The sequence below is a fragment of the Apis cerana genome, linkage group LG6 (genome assembly GCF_029169275.1).
Source record: "Apis cerana isolate GH-2021 linkage group LG6, AcerK_1.0, whole genome shotgun sequence".
Lineage (NCBI taxonomy): Eukaryota > Metazoa > Arthropoda > Insecta > Hymenoptera > Apidae > Apis > Apis cerana.
In genome coordinates this window covers 7,264,255-7,289,759 of record NC_083857.1, presented here as the reverse complement: position 1 = coordinate 7,289,759, position 25,505 = coordinate 7,264,255, and the positions used below count along the sequence as shown (strand labels likewise).

General features: G+C 38.5%; 1 protein-coding gene across 13 annotated transcripts in view; it reads right to left on the bottom strand.

Annotated features, from left to right (window-relative positions):
* Positions 1 to 25,505, bottom strand: part of LOC108001345 (transducin-like enhancer protein 3) — an 85,890-nt gene that overhangs the window by 60,021 nt on the left and 364 nt on the right. For 5 of the 13 annotated variants that reach the window (XM_062076171.1, XM_062076178.1, XM_062076181.1 and 2 more), the window contains exons 2-4: positions 21,328 to 21,531; positions 5,461 to 5,567; positions 2,684 to 2,759 (exon numbers count right to left, since the gene is read on the bottom strand). In XM_062076171.1, the coding sequence (XP_061932155.1) occupies positions 2,684 to 2,759; positions 5,461 to 5,567; positions 21,328 to 21,363 (219 nt within the window). In that variant the 5' untranslated portion in view covers positions 21,364 to 21,531. Of the gene's footprint in view, positions 1 to 2,683; positions 2,760 to 5,460; positions 5,568 to 21,327; positions 21,532 to 23,892; positions 24,104 to 25,505 lie in introns of those variants that run through there. The other 8 variants (XM_062076173.1, XM_062076183.1, XM_062076175.1 and 5 more) reach the window with 5 other exon arrangements.

The following is a 25,505-nucleotide window of genomic DNA, read 5'->3' as shown; positions in this document are numbered from 1 at the left end:
TAATTCCCCTCCCCTAACCCCCTCGCCGCCCTTCACCCCGCCCTTCCTGTGTCGCCTCCTCCTTCCATCTTTGTCCTTCTCCCTGGCCGTGGGTCCCCATCCCCTCCCTTTCCACCACCCTCCGCCGCGTGTCTTTCTCCATTTCTCTCTCCTGTCCCTCGGCTTTTGCCCCTCTCCCTCTCGCTCCCTCTCTTCGTTTACTTTGGAGATATCGATTACCGGCTCAACTCCCAACCCCCATCAACCCCTCTGTCACCTCCACAGCCCCCCACTCCCACCGCCACCCCACTCCTCCCCTCGAGAGCCCCCAACCACTCGGCCCAGCTTGCTGCTTGGTTGCTTGCACGGTGTCACATCGGTGTAGCAGTTTACAGAGATGGTACAGTTCGCGACAATTACGATCAAACGTACAGTTAACATCGGCGTACGATCTCGCGAGCCGGGGATGAGGGATTGCGATGGAAGTCGTGTCGCCTAACTGCTCCGCGCTTTCGGATCGATCATTGCACATGCCGCGCGCTCCCTCCCCTCGTTTTTCCCCTCCTTTTTCTCATCTCTCCCTTTCTTTTTTCCTCCCCCTTCTTTTTCTTCCGCGTCTCTCTCTTTTTCCTCCCGTTCCTTTCTTCCTTCTTTCGCAAAAATGACCGAGAAATAACGCGCAAAGAGAAGGGAAGGAGGCGAAACGATCAACGGTTGCGAGATAATGCTGGAGGGAGGTCGTTTCGCGTACCGATTTACAATAATCCCAGCTTTCTCCGTGTTTTTTTCTTTCTTTCTCTCCTTCCCTCAGGAGAAGGGCGAAGATAAATCCAGATATGTATAGCCAGGGTTGTTGACCCTGCAACGAGAGAGAGAGAGAGAGAGGAAGAGAAGAGTTTAGAGAAACCGCATAACGGGAAGGATGAAAGCACGAATATCGGCGAATTTATATACACGGGGAGAAAGCGGGCGACCCGATTTCTTTCTCTTTCGAACAACCGCCTATCCTATCCGTGTATTCCCGAGCACTTGTCAAAACACGCGAAAATTGCCTTCTCGCAAGGAAACGCCATCTTAACGCCCGAGATAAACAGAAGTATGGCGTGGGTGGTGGTATTTTACTCGGATATAATCGGGTAATTACGGAAATAGAAACGGTAAGCGAGACGGTAAATGTAAATTGGAAAAATTGGAAAAGTCTTGCAGCCTATTTCTAAATTTCAGACAGTCCGCTCTTTATTCGTTTCTCCTCTCTTTTCCTCTCGCCTCTGTTGGTTGTAAGATTGTAAAAAATTGGGATAAGAAAGTTATTTAACGAGATATTTAATAATAAAACGTATTTGTGGTAAAATATCTATTAATAAGATCGAAAGTGAAATTGTAAGGGATGATTTTCTTATATATCGATTAACGTGTTGAAATAAATAATTTTAATGTAGAATCCAAGGTATTTCTATTTACTTTTCTTTTCTATTACACGGGAAATAATCGAATTGCGAATGGTTGTTATAATTTTGGCCGGTATTCCATCTTGGTATCGAAATAACCTTTTAATCAATTCTAAAGGATTCTCTCTCATTAGCATTCAAGAGAGGGATAAACGGTTCGAGGAATAAGCAACAAGGAGGAAAGATATTTCCTCGTTTAATTTTCCCAATGATGGATACGATTCGGGGAAAATTCACGAGACTTATTTCTTTTCGAGATACATCGGCGGGATGAAAATTCGTTGAACGAGAAATAATGAAAGTAAGAACGAAAGTATCGATTTCATTGACCACCGATAAAAGATAAAGGTTCGGTTTAGAACGCTTTTTGTTCGCGTTAATTTTCCTTAATCACCGATCGAATTAAACCGAAAGAAGAAAATCCACGAAATTTTCTTTCAACAGAAAAACAAAAAAGCACACGATCGACTAATTACTCCACGTTCCTTTTAGCAAATAGAAAATAAATTTTTCTCGATATAAATAATTTTCAAATCGGTGAAAAACTGTATAAAAATTAAGCAAAACGATAAAAATTAAAACCGAGGCTTGAAGATTTCCATAAAATCCGTTTAAAAGAGTCTTTTCTTTTTTTTTTTTCTAAAACATCTCTCGCGCGACGTAGCAGGGAAGAGCAATAACAAAGGAATCGGCGGATCGTCGGATAAATATTTGATAAAGAAGCGAGAAATGAAATGGACTCCGGTGGCAAAATACTTTGGCCCACCGTTAATGCCACACTTTAATATAGGTAAGTCCAAGTTAAGCTCCTTACCGATCACGATACGATTAGCACGGTTGGCTGAGCTAATTGCCTCCGTGCTGATGGGAACTGAATCGAAGAGCCGGCAATATGAAGCGGGAACAATATCGATCGTTTTTCTCCCGGGTTGGTAGGGTCGCGACAAAGATTACCGAGTTCAATAATGGCCCTGTAACCTCGTTGCTTATAAAACCCGACTCCGTGGCTACGATTACCCTCGCCCCTTATCGATAATTTCACAATAGGCGGAGGCTTTCGTCGAGATTCGCGAAATTCCTTCCGGATGTTGTTGTTCCAAATCTTTTCCTCCGCTTTCGTCCATCTCTCTTCAAATTACATGACGCGTTCGAAGGAGAATAATGGATAATTGGAAAGCGACTCGAGGTAGGCGGTCTTTTAATAAGCAAGGATGCGCATGTTGTGAGAAGATAAAAAGACGTGAAAACGAACTTACAAAGTGCCTTACCATAACGTAATGCCTCTGCATCTCGGTCTTCTCGCTGGCCAACTTCTCGCATTCGATCTTCAGTCTGTGAAAAGTGAAAAGCGATTGAGCGATCGGTACGTAGAGGACATGCGTTAAAGCGGAAACGGTGAGCACTCTTCTCGAGTCTCTTTATAAATCCTTTGTGTATTTTCTAAGCGTGCTTGCATAGCGTGTATAAATAGCCTATATAAGTATGGTATATACGTCTTAGGACGAGTGGTAGAGAATGGTACAAGTCGAAAAATCATCACAATTGTTTCACTTTCGAGAAGATTAAATTTGAAAACGATCCAATTGGATGAAAATCAAATCTGAATTATCAATAGCAGATCACTTTATATATATACATATATATATACTACAAAGTGGTGCAAATGATGACTTTTCAAATATTCCACAAACTATCTATCCCTTAAATTATTCCATCGACTAAATTCCCGTTTATTTGACAAATTTCGAAAACTCCATCTTCTCGAGTAACGTAAAAAATAATATGGAATTATTATTTTTCCTTCCCGTATTTTTACACGTAGAATCATCCACCACTCGACGATACTCCTCCATACACGTAGTGCAAACACGTAGGGCAGGACCGTTGCCTTTCCCTTCGGGATTTGCAGCATCTTGAATTCGTGGAAGAGGAGGAGGAGGAAGAAAAGGAGGGGGAGGAGGCGCGTCTCTAAGAAAGTAAGATCGAGTTCTACGGCGAAAAAGTCGAAGGAGCAAGGTGGAGGAATGAGATTATAGCGGCGTTAGCGGTGACCGACCCAACGGTTGAAAATACGCGAGGAAAAGACGCGGCTATGAATAAAGGAGAGGACATTTTTGGCAAATACGACCTATTCTATCTGTTATTTGGCGAGGAGAACGAGGGATTATTTTAACCTCGCGTTTGCAATCACTTGACGCGATCATTTATCTTCAAGGTACGTAAAAGCGCGAAAATTGTTGTTCTCCGAGGAAAAGAAAAGGAATATTTATATAATTGTTTAATCGGATTTTGGAAGGAATTATTGTTAATAAATATATACCGATACAGATGTGATTTGAAATAATTTCCACGTTTGAAATAAATCTTTTATAAGATTGGAATATAACAATGAAACGAAATAATAATCGTATTTCCTAATTCCACATGCATCGATCCAATAACTTATTGATCTTAACCAGTTAGGAAATAAAATATAGGAATTAATTAATCTAATCATGCACCGCGTGTATCCTTATACAATTCATAAAAAAAATTGATATCGATAAAACCACTTTAAAAATAGTATAGGAAAATCGGTATCGACTTGGAGTGAGAGGACGTGTAATTCACAATACGAATAATTCACAACTTCTGAAAGATCCTGCAGCGAAAACTATCTCGAATGGGTTAAACGATATCCTATTCTTTCTCAAGAAAAAGGGATAAGTCGAAGATGTGTTTAATGAAAAATAATTCTACACAATAACTGTAAATGCCATTTGATAAGTGTATATGAGCTAATCGCTTCTCGTTATTTATTTTGTGTCAATAATCTAGTCTCATTACGATGATGCTAATAATTCCACCTGTTAAATCATTACTCAACGAGCGATCAAATCGAAGCGTTACCACTTATATCCTTTGCAATCTTCTTAGCAAATTTAACTCACTTTCAAAAATAATCGAACGAATTACACAAACTCCAAGAGAATCGTTCTAAGCACCGGTTAAAAAGAAAAAAGAATTCAATATTTATTGAGAAAACGTTACAAACGTGCGAACATCCTCGTTAAAATCAACGAATGAATATTATCCGAGCAACAATTGCGAAATCTTGGAGAAAAATCTCTTCGATTTCTTCGCATTTCTTCGAGAAGAGGGCCTGAAAACAGGCGTTTTTAACGAAACTACCCGTTCTAATATAGACGCGAGTTACGACGGAGGGAAATTGGTCGAAACTGGAACGGCCCTCCCCCCTCGAAAACGGTTTCGAGCGGAAACTCGCGAGTTGGCAAGCCGCGGTTGGTACGCGGGCACGTAGTAGCCGAGCGTTAACAACGAAACGCAAATTTAACCGTCCATCCGACGGTTTCAACGGTATCGCAAGTGCGCCACCGCGCTAGATAATTAATGATACGTAAACGCAGACATTTGTACACACGGTCCCATTACACGCCGCCGCCGCCGCCCTCCTCCTCCCCCACGAAAGTGAGCGGTGTTCCAATAACGTTAACGGTTATAGCCTGCATCTGGATACTACTTGGCGGAACGTCGATTAATTACCGTGTCCCCGCCTCGATAATCAATTATACCATAAATCGTTCGCCTCGATTTTACTCTTCTTCGCAGCGAAGGTGGAAGAAGGGAAAGTTGGAATTCACGTTTTCGTTTAAGACACGTCTCATCGTATACGTGTATACTCGAAAAGTCTTTAAAATTGAATCGTTTTTCGTTGGAGGGACGCGAGAAAAGAAATAATTCGTCCGTTCTTTAATGAGCCGATGGTCGAGAGAGAGAGAGAGAGAGATCGGTGTGCAACAGCGTGAAGCGAGGATGGATGGCGGTTCCTCGAAGCGACCTCGAAACAGGGGAAAGGCGAGGAAAGGCGGGAGGTATCGGCGTCAATAATCGTGGATCTTGGGGAAACGCGAACGCGGCGAAGACGCGAAGGGATGAATAGACGAGAAAAGTGGAGAGGAGGAGGAGAAAGAAAAACAAGGAGGGAGGGAGAGGAGACGAGTAGAGGCGAGTAAAAGAAAAGAGAAAGACTCACGAGTGGTTCTGTTGCTGGATGAAATTGAATTCCTCTTTGATCCTCTCGCAAGTGTCAGCCACCGTGAATTTCAGCCCTCCCGCAGCCCCGCCGCTTCCTCCGCCACCCTGCAACAAAAAGAGAGGGGAGAGGGGAAAAAAGGGGAAAATAAGAGAAGAGAATTCGATTAGCATACACGACAAAGCAGCCGCGACAAAGAACGAAAAATAGATCGGCTAGAACGGAGTTATGGTTGTTACCGTGGCATGCGCGCGTTAACATTCGCTTCGATTTGCGGAGAAGATTCTTATTTTTTCCCTTATTGACGCGATGATCAACCACATTGAAATATATTTATTTTTATCAACTCGAGATAGGATAAGAAAAAATCCAAGTAATTTTTTGATCACTTACGTTAACAAGATTTCTTAGGTATCAAAAGATACATATTTACCATAAAAAATATCACCGCCAAAGAATCCTTACGTTACAAAAAAAGATTACTCGGCGTTTACAATGCAAGATTTCGTATTAATCATCGTTAGATTCCATTCGATACACTTCAGAAGTAACATTGACATCCAGCTATTGAAAAAAACGCCCCCCCCCCCCTAAGAGAGAGTAAGAAGAGCGGGCGAGTTAACAAGCAAGATTTCTATCGAGTCGCACAATTCGAACAGACGATACGATAACAGTCTTGCCGCAACGATGGAACTCTATTTACGAAATACACCTGAGAGAGGGGGGGAAAAAACTCGTTAAAGGGTGTACTGGCAACGTCGAGAAGAAATCTCGTTACGCCGGAAATCGTGGAAGAGAAATAGAGAAGAGAGAGAGAGAGAGATCGACGGGTACATCGGACCTTAGGTTGGCGAAACCGCGGAATAAATTCGAAATAAATCTTAACAAATCCGAATTTAAAGGAAAACCGAGCGGTATATACGTTCGTTCGTTCCAGAAACGACTGTAAAATCGTAACGAGGTTAAAGTCGAAGATGACAAGCAACCACCATCAAATGGCCTTCGACCGCATAAGGCGCGCGCAAACACAGAAACCGAGGCTCAGAAACGAGAGGAGAGGGCATCCAGGTATAAAAGACGGAGCGACTCCGTGGGCTGGGAGGGAGAGGGGCGGAGGCGAGGCGAGGCGAAGCCTGAAGAGCCAAGGATGAAGGGCCATGAAGGCGTTCTTAATGAGACCCATTCCACCAGGTAGCACGAGGTCTGTGTCTACGGGTTCTTCAACCGCCCCGTATACACACCGACGCCGCTCTACCGGTTGAAATTACGGAGAGAAAAGGATCGGGCTTTCCGATGACAGTAATGATTACGTTACGTGTACACACGCGCCAGTTTCCTTGTATACTTGCTATATACGTAATCCCTTCGCGGTGATGTCGATCGAATTGAACCGTAAGTACGCTCGAAACGTGGTGGAGTGGGGATATCGAGAGAAGCTACGTATCGATTTAGGGATGAATAAGTTTGCTTTGTGGTGTTAGGTTTCTTCGATTTTTCAAAACAGACGCAATATTATTTTATCTACGTTCAAAATTTCATTCCTATCCCCACCGTTCTCGGTTCGAATAAAATTAAAAACTCGTTCGAATCGGAAGCGATAATTTTTATCCTCCCGGGATGAAATTCCGGCGACAGTGTCGCACACTCGATTGAAACTCGATACAAACATTTATTTATATATCAAAAGCGCAAAAAGCGTGGGAGAAGCTTTCGTTCGGGGGGAGGATGGAAAGGATGGAATTCCATTTTCCAATCAGATCATTAATCCGATACAGTTACGGGTGCATCATCATTGAGCATCGATATCGGCGCGACAGCCGAACGAAAATGAGAGAAAGAGAGGAATTTCAGGCGGCGGATGACAAAATCTCTCGATAAAGAGAAATATCACGGGACACGGGGCGTTAAATGGTCAATGACTGTCCGCGCCGCTCGGAAAATTCCAGTTTTTCGACGCTACGTAGTCTCGCGTAGAATGATTTGGCCACTTGTTGAATTCGAAACGGGGAGTGGCTGTCGGTGGTAAAATGGTTTGGGAACAGGTTGGGGAAGAGGACGGCGGTGTGGGCCTCACTTGTTGCAATCATCAAACGGAACAGTCATCGAACAGGTTGTTGTTCCGATGGTTAACCCGCCGCATATCCGTTATGTGATACGGCCAACGGCAATTCGTTTTCATGAAAATTCTCGCGCCACCTGACCAACGCGTCCCCATCCCATAATTCCCCGATATCGATACCGAATCTTCGCCCTTTTCGCTTCTCCTCTCATTTAACGTAACGTAATCGCTCGATTATAGTACTTTTTTTTCTTAAAGCCACAAGAATCACGGCTTTTCGTGAGAATACGTAATGAAAGGAGGCTTTTCGAAAATAAGATAATACGCTTCTTTTTTTTTTTTTCTAAATTCAAGATAGAAAGAAATAAGTTTTTTACTCATATTATGGAAAACTTTATGGAGACATTATTTTGTATCGAATTGAAATGGCGGTTCGATATTGTAATAAGCGGTTTTTTAAAAGCGATGAAAATAATGAATTTTTATGAGAATACGTAAGACAGAAAATAGGATTTCATTTATATTTATTACGAAAATTATAAGTAATATAATCTGATTTGACAATTTGATATTAAAGTTTCGTTCAGTTTTTAAAAGTTATTTTCTCAAGTTTAAATAATACGAAATTATATCGTTTTCGCGTGAAATAAGTATAGACTGCTCTAATTAAATTTATCGTGAAAAATTATTTTATTTAAAAACAACTTTTTCCTATTTATATATTCCTATCCTTATCCAAGAGGAAAATTAAATCGTCGAAATAATAGTATCTAAGTTTGACGAAAAATAATAATTATAAATTCTATGAATGAAACGAAATATTCCGTATTTAGAAGAAATATCTTACTTTTCGTTTTCCCAAATTAACGCGATATTATAGAAAATCAATATTACGAATGGATAAACCATTAACGAAACCATTCAAAATACATTAAACAAGACCACATCATACTTTTCACCTTCCTCGAACGATTTCCTTCCAAATCCAAACACTAATTAACGATTAAGGATCCAAATTTCGCACACAACTGATTCTCGATACATCGCACGGCAAGACATCAATTTTCTCCCTTACGTTACATTCCCCTCTACTTTTTTCCTTTTTTAATTACTCTCCTTTCTTCCCATTTTTTTTCTCGCTCGTTTGTTCGACTTCTATCGGATTTCGCCCTTTGAGCTTAACCAATCGCACGTATTCGCACCGAAAGCGGCCGAGCACACGCAAGACGAGGCCACGCATCGATGCTTCGCCCACTGATCAAAAGGAATGCTAAAAATCAATTTTTCAATAATTTTCTTTCCCTTCCCTGTAAGCCCTCCAATCATCCGTGCGTTTTCATCCGCGTATGTCAAAACTGTTATTAACGAGCGAAGACAAAAGTCTTCCGTTTCTCGGCCCGCCTCGACAAGAGCACGCTTTTGCCCCGTCTCTATACGCCCATGGGCCTTTGTATTCATTGTCTGCCCGATTCCCCTTTCACACCAGCGAAATCAATGAAGGAGCACGCGTGAGCGGGGCCGTGTATATAAGTAAGCGTGCACGTATCCGTGGGTTTGGTATATGTATTGTTGCGGGTGTGTGTGCGAGGAGGATCGTATCGAAAAACCGGCTGGTTCACTTTGTTGCCAAGAGATAATGGCCATGCGAATCGTAAATAAGGTAATAGGTCTTCGCAGGGCCGAGGATAGACTAAAGATCGGAATGACGTAAGCGAGAAGCCCCTTAAGGGCGCGTCCACAACTTTCGAAACTGGGCTGGATTTGGGGCTACGGTTGATTCTCGGATTGGTTTAATTAGAGATTAAGCGTGAACTTTTTATTTTTGGTACGGTGTTCGAAGAATGTAACAGTTGCAAAATTGGTAAAAGAGAGGTGCGTGATATGAGTTGCAAAGTTTATTGTGCAAGAGATTATTTTTAAGCACTGCATCGAAATAACGGAGAAATATTCGTGTCAATTGGTTTGTCACGATTTTTTACTATCTTGATCGTTCGAGTAATTTTTTTCTTTTCTCTCAATTCAATCAAATACATTTTCATTTCTATCATTAAATATTATCCCAAGTTCTGGAGGAAATACGAGAAAGAGAAGCCGAGCTATGGATTTATACGTGGTGTATGTAAATGGAATGGGTATATCTTTGCAACGATACTGAAAATTTGTTTTTTTCATTATTTCATCTTATTCGCGCGAATTTGCTTCTCGCTTCCTTTATTTTATATCGCGGAAAGAAGTCTAATTGGATGAGGCAACGCTATTGGGAATTATTCAAATCGTGTTTCGAGGCTGTTGAAAGTCAGACGTACGAAGCCGATGCAGCTGCACTTGAATAAACATCGATGCATCGATATGCAGTGAACACTGACGAATAAGCGCAACTTTTTTATACGTACACGGCCACACGGTTTCGATGTATTCCGCGCCAATAACAGGCCAGGCCATTCGAGCACGTCTTTGAATTACACACGTGGTTCATTAATAAAACGATAAATAAAGGAAATAAGGATCCAAGTGGCCGGTTATGCGGGGGATGCGATGAAGCTTGAGAGATAACGCTCGAAAAAAGGAAGAATTTCTTTTCATCCGTCTTCCTTATTTCTCTTTTTCGTTCTTTTTCATCTTTCTTTTTTTTTTTTAGGATGGTAATTTATCGTGTTAATTGAGAAAAAATTCTTTGAAATGGAAAAAAGATGGTGTTTGATTGTATTAAGTATAATAAAATTCCAAATAATTGTAAATATATAATTGTAAATTTTGAAGTTACGTATATGTGATTTCTTTTTATGCATACGAATAAAATGATACAACATCGCATATTTTAAATCGTCAATGAAACAGCAGTGAAGGAAAACGTATGCTCAATCAATGTCGGGACATAAAATGTGCTAACAAATACCGGCACGCTTTGTAAGGGGAACCTAGACTGAATTTAGAGGGTGGATGAGTAGAAGGGAGACTGCACGTTGAAGAAAACCAAGATAGAGAAAGGAAGAGAGGGAGAGCACGTGGTGAAATTCCTACCGTTCAGAGGTACGCAGTTAGAATAAGCGAATCTTCATTGCGATAGTGAGTAACTGATAAAAGAGCTAACACATTTCGCGTAGTTTGCATTTGCATATTAAATTACATGATACAGAAAGAAGAATTTTTTTTTCTTATTTTCCATTCCAATTACGTTCATTATGAATAGTTTGAACATTGTCATGTGCAATGTAAGTACGTATCAGTAGTTTTCGGCGCACAACGTGTGGTCCATTAACAGCAGTGAATTGACTGACGTCTCCTTATTGGCAAAGTTATCGATTAAACGAGAATAGTAATTGTAACACCGCTGTAGCTGCACGAAACGACTTGTATATGCACTGTAAATTGCTTTTATATAGTGAACAATAGTTGGTGCACAAAAATTATTACATTCGAAAAAAAAATAATAATAAATAAAAACGCTTTGATCGTTAATTGCAAAAATCCAGATACTCGAATATTACTATTCTCGTTTATACTAAGCAAAATTAAAACAATCAAAGGATAAAAAAAATTCGCGAAAAGAAATTCCTTATAATTCTTCTAATAAAGTCGTATATATATATATACATATCTATTCATATAGTTATGCTTATAATAATAAAAAATCCATAAAAAGTTCATAAGTTCTTTAGAATTTTTATAAAAAAATGTCCACAAAGTTAAAACTATTAAAGTTTATATGTACATATATATATATATATCTAATTCTTTCGACCTGCTGCTAACTTCATATTTCTACACAACCTTTCAATAAACACTTTATACAACATAGCTTGCGTCATCGAAAATATCAAGTACTTTCAAATTCCAGACACGGAAAAAGAAACGCAATAAGTGATAACTTAACCTAAATATAAGAATCAATCGACAATGAATTCAACAATAAAAATAACAACTATTTTTGAACATATTACTTGAAAAAAATATATACTTACAACTATATTCAGAGATAACCTAACCAAGTAAGAGAGATCGAATCAATCAAAAGTCTCGACGATGAATCTAAATCTTCAGACGCCAATCCTTCTTCCTCCTCCATTAACGAACTGTATTATTGGAACTATTCCAACCGCCCTCAGAGAATCCATTCAAGATATGCAAGCAATCGAACGTTAAGCCGGCTTTTGCTACCATTTCTTGCGAGAACGCGGTACATTCTGGGTAGAGAAAGAGAGAGAGAGAGAGACCAAGAGTCGAGCGCAACCTCGCTTCTCGTTCACGCGCGTAACCTCACGTCCATGTCGCAATGGCGGATTGACGGCCGCGTACCGCTCAGGTCGCACATGTACATACACGCGACAATCATGTGTGTACATGTACGAGAGACGAGCATTACGGAGCTCGTCTTGTATATCGGTATGATTATTATAGGTTAGACGTTTCATGGCAGTGTGCACAATGCACCGGAGTAGAGGACCGGAGGAATATAACCTCGCTTCCCGCAGACCCAGGACGACGTGATCCAACGACAGGGGCACACACTGTGTTGTTCTTAATAGGGTTGTGTGTACTGATACACGCACGTGTACGATACACACATGTATATCTTTGCGTGTGGTACGAGAAGCATCGTTGGCCGAGCACAATGCTATAGTCACCCCTGGGTGTTGCTAGTTCCCCTTAACCTATACGCGCGACTAAAACAAGATTTATCGTCTGTGGAAACGTACTCGTCGATACAGTGAACCGGCACAAAAATATGGGCGTAGGGAACCTTTGTTCAATAGGAATCGGTGGGTTTAGGTTTCACGAAAGATTGATCGGGATGGTAATAATTAATGAGAAATATCGATCGATGATCAAAGTACGAAAGATAATAAATGATTAATTAAACTAAATCTTTGATAAAATACTCTTCACGCTTTGTATATAAGGTTATAATAGAAACTGTCATGGCCGATGCATTAGCAATATTCTTGTAATCCTAATAATATTATATTCAATAATAAGTTACTTACATATAATTTTATTGTTGAGACTACGTATTCGTATAATATTGTAAGCACACCACATCTTGTATCAAATATTGCATAATGTGACAAGATAATAACAGGTTAAAACAACACTATTGTTTCACTAACGAGATCGTAGAATTACTAAAATAGCCATCTGGTGGATCTATCGAAAAGCTCATTGTACTGTTATTAACCGCATGGACGATATCGAAGTAAAACGCTTTCGTCACGCGAAGGATGAAACTTTTATCGTCTGCAAGAACGATGGCATTTTCATTTTTCTATTTCAATCTTTCCCTTCGTGTATCCCCCTTCAGGCTACGCTGTGGGAGTATATCTTTACACAAGCCCACAGCAAACGTGTCTCTACTTGTATCGATCTTTTTCTCTATTTTACGCGCCTCTATTTCCAAGCGATAATCGATCTAACCATACAGAGGAAAAATGGTATTTACCGACTATTTTTAAAATCGTTTTCAAATAAAAACTAATTTTTCAAAATTAACAAAATTCATAAGTATTAAGACTTTTGCTTTTCACTTTGATTTGAAAATTAAAATTCTAAGTCGTAATGAATAAACTTATCAGTTCAATGATATAAAAATAGTGGAAATAGCGAAATAAAATTTTAAAAATACGGATACGAAAGCTATATAACTTCTAAGATACGTGAAGTTACAAGGTAGGATTAATCGTCAATTACCAAAATTGACACTATACTATATATTTGAATCATATCACAAGGCTAAGAGACAGAGAAACGGTCTTTTGATCGATACGCATCATTCGCTAGACGACAATCATGCGGATGACACTGACGGCCATTCTATAAGCGTACATATGAATATATATATGTGCATATGTGTACGTATATTTCTGACCATGCCCTTCTCTCCTGCCCTTCTGTGCTTTAACGAGGATAGCCGAGGGTCGAACCTCGTTCGACATGTAAATGTAAATGTTGGACAAGAACCACCCAGAGATTCTCAACTTTCTTATCCCGTTTTCTCGTGACCAATACAGGCACAGGGGGGATCCGGTGAGAATCACTGGCGAGGACACTCGGTGACTCCCTGGTGTGGCAAGAGTGTTGCGACGTTCTCGACACAGTTGGCAGTGGTGATCAATCTTCCCCCGGCCACGTTACATTCTTCGACCGCACGTCCGTCACCAAGGAAAAACGCACTCCGACTGCACAATAGCGTATAAATGGGCTCGAGGCAGAAAATCCCGCTGACTCGTTGTCATGCAATTTTTTTCAGACCACGAGCTATGCTCAGTTTAGATCAAACCGTTCTCATTATTGCCCCCTTATTTATCCTTAATGCGTCGAGAATTTTATTTTCGACAATCACGACGAATATTCTGCTAATAATTATTACATTTTGTAGAAATAATAGTGACGATTCTACAATAAGGATATCATAATTTAATCTAATCTAACCGTATCGAGAAATTTAATTTATAATTTATAAACGCCCAACGTGTGAACAATCGTGACAATTATTCCACCGATACTTATCACCTATTATAATACACAAACGATCGTGTAGATAGAACATTGTTTCAAGAGTGAAATGAAAATGAGAACCACTCGTTGGGATTTCAGTGGGTGGCGTTGGTCCCCTCATCAAATGCTTGTCATACCGTTCTTACCCTCAAACTCCGGAGCCTAACGGATCCCAACAGTCGGGTAAAGCTCGAGCCGCACCCCCGTGTACACAACGAGAAAGAGGACGATGTGTATATGAGAAGAGGTTGGGCAACCACCCCAATAGACCCGTCGACGAAGGCTTAAAGCCCATAGGCCTGTGATATGCCTCGGGGCCAAGAATTATGTCGCTAAAACCCACCAATTACGGGGGCTGCAACCCGAAAACGGCTTTCTTTCCTTCCACTTCCACACACACGTATATATATAGATATATATATGTATATATATATATATACAGAAAACGCCCGTATATATCACCTTTTTTTTTCTCGACCAAGGTTCAATCTACGGGACGATTTAAACGAATGGCGAATTTTAATCATAAGAAGGATAATTTTATCAATTATATCTCGCGGTAGAATTCATTAACACGCGAATTATTCATTGTGAATTAGATTTTCATTACCTATATATAGCGTACGTTATCTAAAAAGCTATCTATTTTTTTTCTTTCTCATTCTCTTTTTTTCTCTCTTCTACTTTCCTTGTTCGTTTCAAACGTTTAAATCGCCACGAAATATTTTTTTAATCTGCGAATAGATATTATTTTACAGATTGTAAAAGAAGAAAGTAAGAGAGATCCGCGTCGTTGAACAAGTTCAAAATTTTTGCTTCAATTAGTTTTGAATTATCTTTTACGTTTATCTTTTGACAAAAGAAAATAAGTAACAGTTATTCTTATGCTGTGGAAGACATTCCCTCGTCCGAGCGAATATGAAATAGAATAATAAGAGAATGTATCCTCTGAACGTGTATCGCGTAGTCCATCATTCGACGATGAAAAAGACCATTCGTCTGATTACGATTTCACGAAACGTCGTCGCGTAGCGTATCCACCAGGCCAGCCACGGATTAATCAGCGAAACCATGCGGTTTCTTGCTCCCTCTGCGATTAATTAATCCCCGCGATTAATCACTCCAAGCGCTTTTCATCGACCGGCAGATCGTTTTTGTTCGTATTTTCGAGCGAAGGATGTGCACGCTGTACAACACATGCCAGCCGTACGCACAGTTTGCCGTGGCGAAGGCACGCAAAATTTACGCTCAACTCGCAACAGTACTCGTTTCCTGCAAATTTCCTTTTTAATTTCAATTATGATAAACAATTCACCGATACGCGATCGATCCATGCCAACGCATAACGCATCGTGAAACGAACGGTAATATCCGTCCATGTGTGTCGATAACAATATTATCGCAAATAATCTGAGCGCAAAAATTATTACGAGAAAATTCATCCAATTGTCTGTTAACCACTATTAACACATGACACATCGCGTTTCCTACTTCCCCGTTCAAACACGTCCAACCTTGTAAAAACAATATAATTTTTTGTTCGGCAAGGAGTAATGTTTTTTGGAGTGAAACAGACCGGAAAATACACGCGCATATGTGATTCTATTTAAAATTCCACTATTTACGTATTAAATAAAGATGGAACTGTGCAAATACAACGAGTACCGGTGTATGCGTACAAAAATATTAAATTGCCAGATGCATCGAGCCGGAAATACCGAAAAATTTGTTTGATGGCCTGTATATATACGCGTATTTCGTAAAAATTTATACAATGTACTTATGGGATACGTTGGAAAATGTATCGCGTGGATCAATCGTGACCCGCGCGCTTAAAAAACGAATTATTGCCCGCCGTTTCTATGCCGTTCAGAACGGTAAGAATTTCGCGACATGCTACGAACGACGCGATAGGTTGAGAGCACTTGGGCAAAAAACTTTGGAACGTTTCCATTACTCTAGGCGAGGCGAAGGTGAAACACGTCGATGAAAACCGACGCGAAATCTCGAAGCGTTTTTATCGCTTCGAAAACGAGTTCACGTTATGTAACAACGTTAAATGTTAATATAAGAAACAATGGCAAGATGAATAAAGATATTGTTATTTACGATAATTTTTTTTCACGGTGAAAATAAATTAAATTATAATTACGAGATTGTTTCTGAACTGTAATTGAAGTATAATTTGAACAATGCTGGAGGTTAAGGATAATCAGTCTCTCGTATTACACATTTAACTTTCTAGAAACGTCATAATCTTGAATAAATTGATCGTTACAAATCTTCCTTTTTCACTGAATTAAGAAGCTTTCCCTTTTTTTTTTTTATGAATTTATAAAAGACTTAAAAGTGCAAAGGTGAACGTATCTAATATGCAAAAATATACGAAGCGTGTGAAGTGGAAGTAGGTTATAATATATTTAGTAGATAAAACTACTGTTTTCTTTATTTTTTACTTTTTTACTCGCATTCGTAAAAATTCGTCGTGTAATTTTATGTACTGCGTATATTTTTCCAAAGTAAAGTGAATTAAAGGGATAAAAATCGAGGGGAAAAAAAAGAGAAGATCTCATACATATGTATATACATTTTACATTAATCAATAGCTTGATAATCGATAGCAGAACATCTCTTCTAATTTCTTTTTTTTTTTACTAGTGAATGATATAAGAGTATAAAATCTTACGATATCTTCCTAAATTAATAACCAGCCAATAAATTAAAACTTCCTTTTATCACGCAGTACTAATAAATATGGCAATCAAGAAATAGTTGCCTCGAGAATTTTAAATAACAATCGATTTAATTATTTAACTTTGATCATTTTACAAATGAATACGGCTGCGAACGAATTTTAAACAAGAACACGAAATAGCGAAAAACTAATTCTAAATAGATGGTAATTCACAGTGGCAAGGATCATCTTGGTTGCCGTTGAACCCGGGTTTGTTTAAATCCCGGGTTTGTTCAAGGATCAAGTGTAGTAGTCGGTGGACGCGTAGATGAAACGCGATTCAAACGGGGAAAACTGCATCTGCCTCTTCCGCGAGCGCATCTCGAAAGTATAAATTCGTCATTGGCATCCATTGTTACCAATCGGCCGTCTAGTATGACTTTTTCTATTTCAGAATCAAGTGACCCTCCGGCGAGCATTTCAATTTTCGCTCCTCGTTTCAATTCGGGATGGGACGACTCGACGAACAATTAGTCGTCGTACAATTTGATCAGCGATTGTCATCGGCGTATCCAACCCCTCCCACACCCCCTCCCCCCCTCACGCGCTGAAAAAACTCGCGGTGGAGAATCATTTTTATGTTGCAATTTCGTTTCTCTCTTTCTCTTTACTCGATGCATTGTCGACCGACACGATTTTTTTCGAGCAGCATCTTAACGATAAACGATGTTCGATTGAAATCAGATATCGTTTCAATTTTTTCGGAATCGGATCCAGGTCGATGATTCACGATAATCCCTAAAAACGATCGGATCCGTAGACGACGAGTTGGAAGAAATTTTCGATAATCGGGATAATTATCTTTATTGGAAAAGACTTGGAAGAAATTTTCGCAAAGATTTTTAACGCTCGTCCCTTTTCTTTTTTTTTTTTTTTTTAGGTTCGATTTATTTTAAAACATTTTTCTAAAATTCTAGAAAAACGTTTTAAGTCTTTCCTGTAGGAGATGATTCGTCAGATCGCTCGACAGGACAGGAAATACATGGGTTGAGAAACGCTGGTTCAGCGCGAAACGATAAACTTCGAATGGATGTACGGCACGAGGTATTCGGTAAATATTTCGAAAATATTTATAGGATTTCGTGGGTGTCGTCTTCCTCGTGCTTTGCAGATTCAACGAGATTATAACTTAAATACTTTAATAAGAGAAGACATCGAAAAACCGTAGAGTCTCGCGCACAAACAGCATAAACGATGCAAAAGATTGTGTATGCAGACGGAATACGGATGAATAAGCGAACGTGGGAGGGAAAGACCAAGAGGGGAAAAGAGGAAGGAAAGAAATAAAGAGAGGGGGAAAGAGAGAGAGAGAGAGATGGAACGGTGAAGTGGTAGGAAAAGACTAAAAGAGAAGAAAGAGAGGAGGAAACAAAGCAGCGCCCCTTTGTCCTTTGCTATAATGCACGGTACAAGTCAGCGCGCGGTGCATTTGCAAAGAGGTTGCAAGACTTTTCGTTACCGTGACATTTTCTTTTTGCCTTCCCTACTTTATCCTTCGTTTATGCGTAGTAAATATTTACATATCGTTAATTGATCAAACGTTTCGTTCCACATGGACGGGGCAACTCGCAGCCACAATGCAATTAAACCGTATATCGTTACAGCGTATTTTACATAATTGAGGGACACAATTAGATAATTATGAACGTAAAATGGAATAAAGCGAGACGAAATTTAACATGAATTTTTTAATCCAATTTTTAACCTCGTTTTTTACCCCCATTTTTAATAATTCTTTACACCGTTGGATTCGTTTCCTTTGTTCCAATCCTCCTCCCCCCTCCCTTCGGAAATATATTCTCGAAAATTCGAGAAAGGCACATGTCGTTTATCTATCGGCGCTTAACTTCGTTAATCGGTAGAATTTTAAAATAATGAAAGATTTGTGAAAGATTTGTTGTATGATAACAATGGAAATAACAATTAAAATAGATAAAAAAAGTAATTTTAATTCTTTTTAAATCTTATAATTAGCACAGAATTCAGATTACGAGAATCGTGTCAAATTGCATGTAAACGTAGGATGGAAATCAGCACGTTCATACATTGTAAGCTGATTAAGTTCTTTACTTCCTCATATTAGACAATCAAGGATAACAGTCATTACCATACCAGTTATCATTCCTATTATCACCATCCGTTTGACAGTAGAGCGAGATTAAAATGAGCTTAAATTTACTTATCAAGATACGTAAAATTATTGCAGAAATTTCATTAAATATACAATCGAATAAGGAAAATTAATTTTTTTCTTTTTTCTTACAATTTATATATATATATATATTTTTTAAACGACATTTTATCATCGATAATTTTTCATCGAACCTTTTCAGTTTCGCGTGATTTGCGATTTGGCAAAGTAACGAGCAAACAATGTTCCATAGAGCAACTCTTGCTTTTATTATCTTTCTCTTCTTCGTAAAGGCTTGAGTTACAGAGTTACGAGCACAATAGTCGTCGCCATCCCAACATTTGTTTGGTTGCCAAGTAGAGAATGGGTCAGTTCTTAGCGCTTAGGATAGTATTCGCTTCTATTATGACTCTAGCCCATCTATCATTCGCGATGCTACATTTGAAATCAATTTCTTCCCTTCCTCTATATAACTTTCCAAATAATTAACTTGATTTTTCAATTCCACGTTACATTATCGTGTCAAGAATAACAATTCGATATCGAATTAGTATCGTCAATTAATGAAAAAAAGATAAGGATAAAAAAATTTACCAAAGAAATAAAAAAAATAACGAATAGACAAAAAAGAAAAGTGTCAATGTTGAAACGAAGGCTCCCCACGTGGCGGGAGTTAATAACCAATCGTATTCAATGTTCTGCAACGACGCGTCCACATTCGACTTCTATGAATAGAATAAACCGCGTATTATCGCAAGAACGATTTTACTCTCTTAAGAATCCTCATGAGGAAATTATTGAACCACTTTGTGCCCCTTGAACGGCGCCACATTAGCGCCAATAAGCAAACAACCGTCGAGTGTACCCACATATCAGCGGCACCAGCAGCCCTGCTTCTACGAACGGCAATTGTTGTACGTTGACTTGCCTCTCTCTCTCTCTCTCAATCTCTCTTTTTCTCTCATACCCGTTCATTCTCTCTCTCCATAAATAATCTCTACAATTTCTAGAGGCCTCCTGTGTCAGCGAATTCTCCGGTGGTCTCGTTTCGCATAAAGGACTTTGAGCTTATGTGACGCGTGAAATTATAACGTGGTGGTGGAAAAGTAAAAAAGAGAGCGACCGGGCCAAAGCATTCTTTGAATAGTGGAATTATTTGCAGTAAGAAAATGAAAATGCAAAGGCGGCCGGCTAAAGCGCGTATAAAGGAGAATGCATTTTCTACTATGACCCTGCAATTATATTACTCCGTGCCGATCCTTTCTCCCGTAAACTTCGTAACCGCCATTTGGTTTATTCTTTGCAACTGGACGGTGCGAGGAAAAGAGAAGAAGAAGAAGAAAAAGAGAGCGGGCCGTTGATGTAGGGGGTGCGGGGGAGGGGTAGCCGCCGTAAGGCTTAACTTTGAACCGAGAAAAATGTGAAAACCCGCGCGCGAGAGATGGATATTTGCTTGCGTGCAAATGCATTCGAGTATGATATTTCGCGTGGTGATCGTGCTAATCATTTTAGAAAGAAATACTACTGTTTTTTATACACATCGCACGCAATACGACACGATCGTGAATAAAATCTGGCCACGGAGGGGGAGGGGGTAGAAATTAACCGGTAAACTTTTCCCTCCGGAGCGAATGCTTAATAGTTCACTTCTGAAGCGTTCAAACAATGAACAAAGCGGTGAATTAAAATTGGAGGCACCCCATAAGTGGGCTCATGAAAGGGGAGAGAGATAATATGGGCCGCCGCCACGATGGTGTTAGAGCAACTGACGGGGTAACTACTTTGAAAAGAAAAGTTGAAAGCTCACGAGCACCGACGCCTTTTATTCTTCCCCGGTAGAAGTGGTTAAGGCGCTTCTCTTCGCCGGTTTCCTCGTGATATCAATATCATAGAAAGAAATGAAATTTCAAGTGCTCATATAATAAATCCTATCCTTTTTTTCTTTTGTCTTTCTTTCTTTTTTCTTTTCTTTACCTCAAAATGAACCGTAATTCATGAAAACGTTTCATTAATATAAGCTGGTACAACTTCGATAATAAAAAAAAATCTCTAAATCTTTACCTCTACGCCTCTTACAGAAACTTAAAAATAACTTACCGATGATAGAAAGAAAAAAAGGAATGGCTCGAGAATATTTCAAAGAATATATATATATATATATATATTTATAGGAGCATGTTCGAACGTTTCTTTCAATGGGAGATAGCATCGTGATGGAGGGGAAGAAAATTAGCGAAATTAATCGATTCGTCGGACACGATAAAAATTGGCCGAGTTCCCAGTATCTCAGAAGTTGCGGCAAGAGTAATCGCACCTTTTCGTAATTAAAAACGCGACAATGTTGTTTCGAGGAAGCTCGAAAACGATAAAGAAATTGAGGCAAGCGCGCCTCTTGCTTTCCCCCCTCTCCCCTTTCTTTTTCTCTTATTTTTCTTATTGCTGATTACTTACGGGAGCGGCTGGGTGTCTCGCCGGCGCGGGATACATCTTAATTGTGGCTAAATACTTCGCAAGAATCACACACGTCCGCAATGTCCTTTGTACACGGTCACTTCATGATCCATTCCCCGGCTCGATCTTTGCGGCGACATTCTCAGGATCTTGGAGGAACGCCAACGGTCTTCCCTCAGTGTTCAGCATCTAGATCTTCGCCGGCTGTAATTATAACACGACACGATTCGTTACTTTGACCGAAACCGAGGTGTTTCGTAAACTTCTTCACGAGAACTCGCCATTTCGTGTGACTACGCTTTTCTTAGAACTAATTTTCATTTTACGATCGGTTTTTATATTTACACTTTGTAACAAAGTGGTCTTCAACGATTATACTTTAAATATACTTTAAGTATTTAGCGATTATTCATATAACCTAAATAGTGCGTTTGATAAGTACGATATTTTATAGATGAATATATATATATATATATCGTCAAATGTTAAATATAATTATTTGTTCAAACTGTACACGTACATTTTCTATTTTTCAGTTTCTAAAAAAAAATCCGACCGACGCCACGTATTTTCAAATTATTTATACGATTGCGTCACGTGTGTACGCGGCTTTATGAATCCAACCGATCAATTTATCGTTCGATTTACGGGGCGCGTAAACCATGCTCCGTCACCGGCCCGAGAACATTTATCCTAATCTCCAAGGCGTGTTTCCAACGAAGGACGACAAAGACCGAAAAGAAAAGCAGAGGAAAAAAAAAAAGCAACTGGCAACTGGCAAGAGGAAAAAAAAGGAGGTGAGATAAAAGAAACGTACGCTCAGCGCCCCCTCGTTTAAACCGAACGCAAAGCTTGTGCACGAGCGAAATGACACGTACGGAAACTGCGTATTTTTTGAAAATATTGTTTTCGGTAAACAATTTCTTTCCACGTGTTAAAATTTTTCTGCATCTAATACGTAATCACCGACGATTTAAATCATCGATTAAAAACGATAATGCCCCGTGAAACGAAAACGTGTATGTATTACGATGGAATGAAATATCGATAATGGCGGACGATGAACAAATGATTCGTTATAATGTACTCGCGATGCATGAATTTAATTCGTCGATAGAGAAATTGTTTGGTAAAATTAAGATAAGAATAATCGACAAATTAAATCAATTTAAAATTAAAATAATTTAAAAATTAAAAAAAAAAATTGTTTATCTTATCGATAATAATGTAAATGTTATTTTTAATAATGTTCCGCGTTATTTGAAAATCGTGGATATCGAAAATTCAACGCGTATCTTGCGGCCGTTTGCACGTGTAATTTACTTTTATATGATTCTCACACGCTATAACCGTCCATGCACTCGTAATTCGAGATGGATAATTTGATTTGTCGAATCAAATCGAACAGTGATTCCTCATGGTTTAAGTTTTTTTTAAGAAACTCAATTTGCTCGAATAATTCGGGATATTTTAACTTTTTTTTATTTAATCGAAATATTTTTACAATTTTTTTAAATAATTCAAATTTTTCAAATATTTTTATTCGTTCAAACATAAAATTTTAACATTTCGATTAATCTTTTATCGAGAATTTCACGTATAGTTCATAATGTATAAAGAAGTCAAAAGTATCACGTGACTTCTCGTTAACGATACATTAGCAAAGTACGAAAAGTTTCATAGCCTTTCCAAAACATGCTAACATTACATGCAAACAAGTATATGAAAATAAGTATATATATATATATATATATATACTCGAGTATCAATGGACAAGTATTAATGGCTTGCATTAGAGTAATTTGGATCTTCCCCTCAAGTAATTTTCACGTAATAAATCAGATACATAAAACGGAATCACATGTGCGAATTAAATAACAAACTACAATACTGTTTACGTCAGCTAAATGTACATGTAAATTTGGAATTGAAAGTGTCTGAATAATTTAAAACACCAGAGTAAAACGTTCAGAATAAAATGTAGTAGAGCAAAATTTTTGATCGAAATGAAGAATTTCGTTGTTGTTATCATTTCCACGTTGACATCAGGGTGATTTCACACATGTATACGTGTCATTACGGGCTCTTTGTAACGCCGGATGATGTTTCGTGTAACATGAAAATGGAGTCATGTAACTCCGTTAACAGACCATTCTCCACGGATAATATATTTCACGAGCGATGTATAATGGAGCGGGCATACGTGAAAAACGCGAAGCCAAATTTGAACAGTCATTTCCATCAATTTGCAATATACGAACATGACGAAACGATGAAAACTTTCAGCGGTTTAACTTTTATCACCTTTTTTTCTATCACCGATGTAGTAATACATAAATCGAAATACATAATCTAAAATTTTTCGATAAAACTCTTTTTAACAAATAAACTATAAAATCTATAGAAATGATCGATGTTTTGAATATCTTCAACGTTTTTATCACTGAACGAACAAAGAAGTTATACGTAAAAACGGAACGAAACGGTTGGATTGTGTGTTCAGATGAAATTTTGTGAAAAGGAAAATAAACAAGCATCACACGACAGCTGTTCAAAGACACCTACCTATAACGTTCGAGCAAAGGAAGGGAGCGTATACCGGATGTAGCGTTGCACAGGCAAGTCACGAAGGAAGTTATCACGAATCTTGTTTAATCGCCGTTAAGATCCTTAATCACGCGATCACCGTGATTTCTTTTCCCTGCGATCGTTATCGCGACATGGTCAAATACCACGACATAGAGTACGTGCTGCGCTCTACAATTTAAAAGATTTCCCACAGTGGCTTATAAAATTATAGTTTATCTAAATTATAATTTATCGACGAGAACCGAATAATGTATATTATTTATGAGCATCGGTATATAAGTATATGCAGGCGCGTGTCATCGATAAATAGTTCATACTTTATTCGCTTAATAATAATCGAGCAAAAAATTATAACAAGAAGAGTGGATATACGATACTGGTTCATAAGCGTTATACATGTTTGTAAAATTGTTAATGTTAAAATTATCAAAACTATCATATATATATATATAAAAGTCAATTTTAGATTAATTTAGATTATTTGTATAATCTATTTTATAAATATTTAAACATTCAAATATGTAACGTGTATATTGTTAATGTACAAATGATATAAAATGTTAATATAACGTAATATTGTTAATATTGTTAATATAATGACAAATAAATGACATCGTTTCCTCGTTTATTTCCTTCCTCATGTTTGCAGTTGACTATATATCTACTATATTTATTGGCTATCATAGAAATTACAAGAAAATGTCAATGGTATGAGAGGAAAAAATACATAGTAAAGGTTCTAAGAAGCCGACCGACGAAGAAAGTAGCGGGTAAAACGTGTCGATTGTCTGAATGATTTAATGAGCCATGTACGTTGATTCGCGATTACCCCCAGCTTGTAGCTAACTTCCATTCCCGCTACCGTCGTGTCTCTTTCCAGTAATTTACTTCGCAGCTGTGTCGCATCGAAGGTGCTGCCAGTGGCACCGCTTATTAAACTGAGAAAGAGCGAAACTCGTCATTGGCTTCTTTCAAACTGGTCTAATAATGCCGGTTAAACGCGTGCCGCAACATTCTGCCGCTTGAAAGATCGTCTTATCGTTTAAAACATCAGACCAATTAAAGTCAGGCGGATTACAGAATGACATGTACCTGCAACTACGTCGTTCTCAAACACGTAATTTCCGACATAACGTGAAATATTATTAAAATCTGCTAACATTTCTATAATTACCGCCCATTTGAGCTGGCAACGAAGCAAAACAACAGAAAGCAATTATCAAGGTTAATGTTACACGATACGGTATTATTGGCAAATCGCGTACATGATTAGATATTTTCACCATGTGACGATATGTATATAAAATCTAACTAATTAATATCACAATTTTCGAAAGTAGAAAGATTAATACGTTTTGTTAGATAATACATAAAATGTTACTCTTTTTTATGTGCAATACCGTGCGTCGTTAAACAAATACCCATCTACTCGATTATCACGATTTCAAATAATTTGGTATATATATACGAGAACAAAATCGATGATAAGGCATTTGTGTTTACATAAAAATCTATCGCGAACATGTTAAATGACGCAGCAAACAATAATTTCTCCCATTGGCAACAAACGAACTGAGAACGGTCAATAG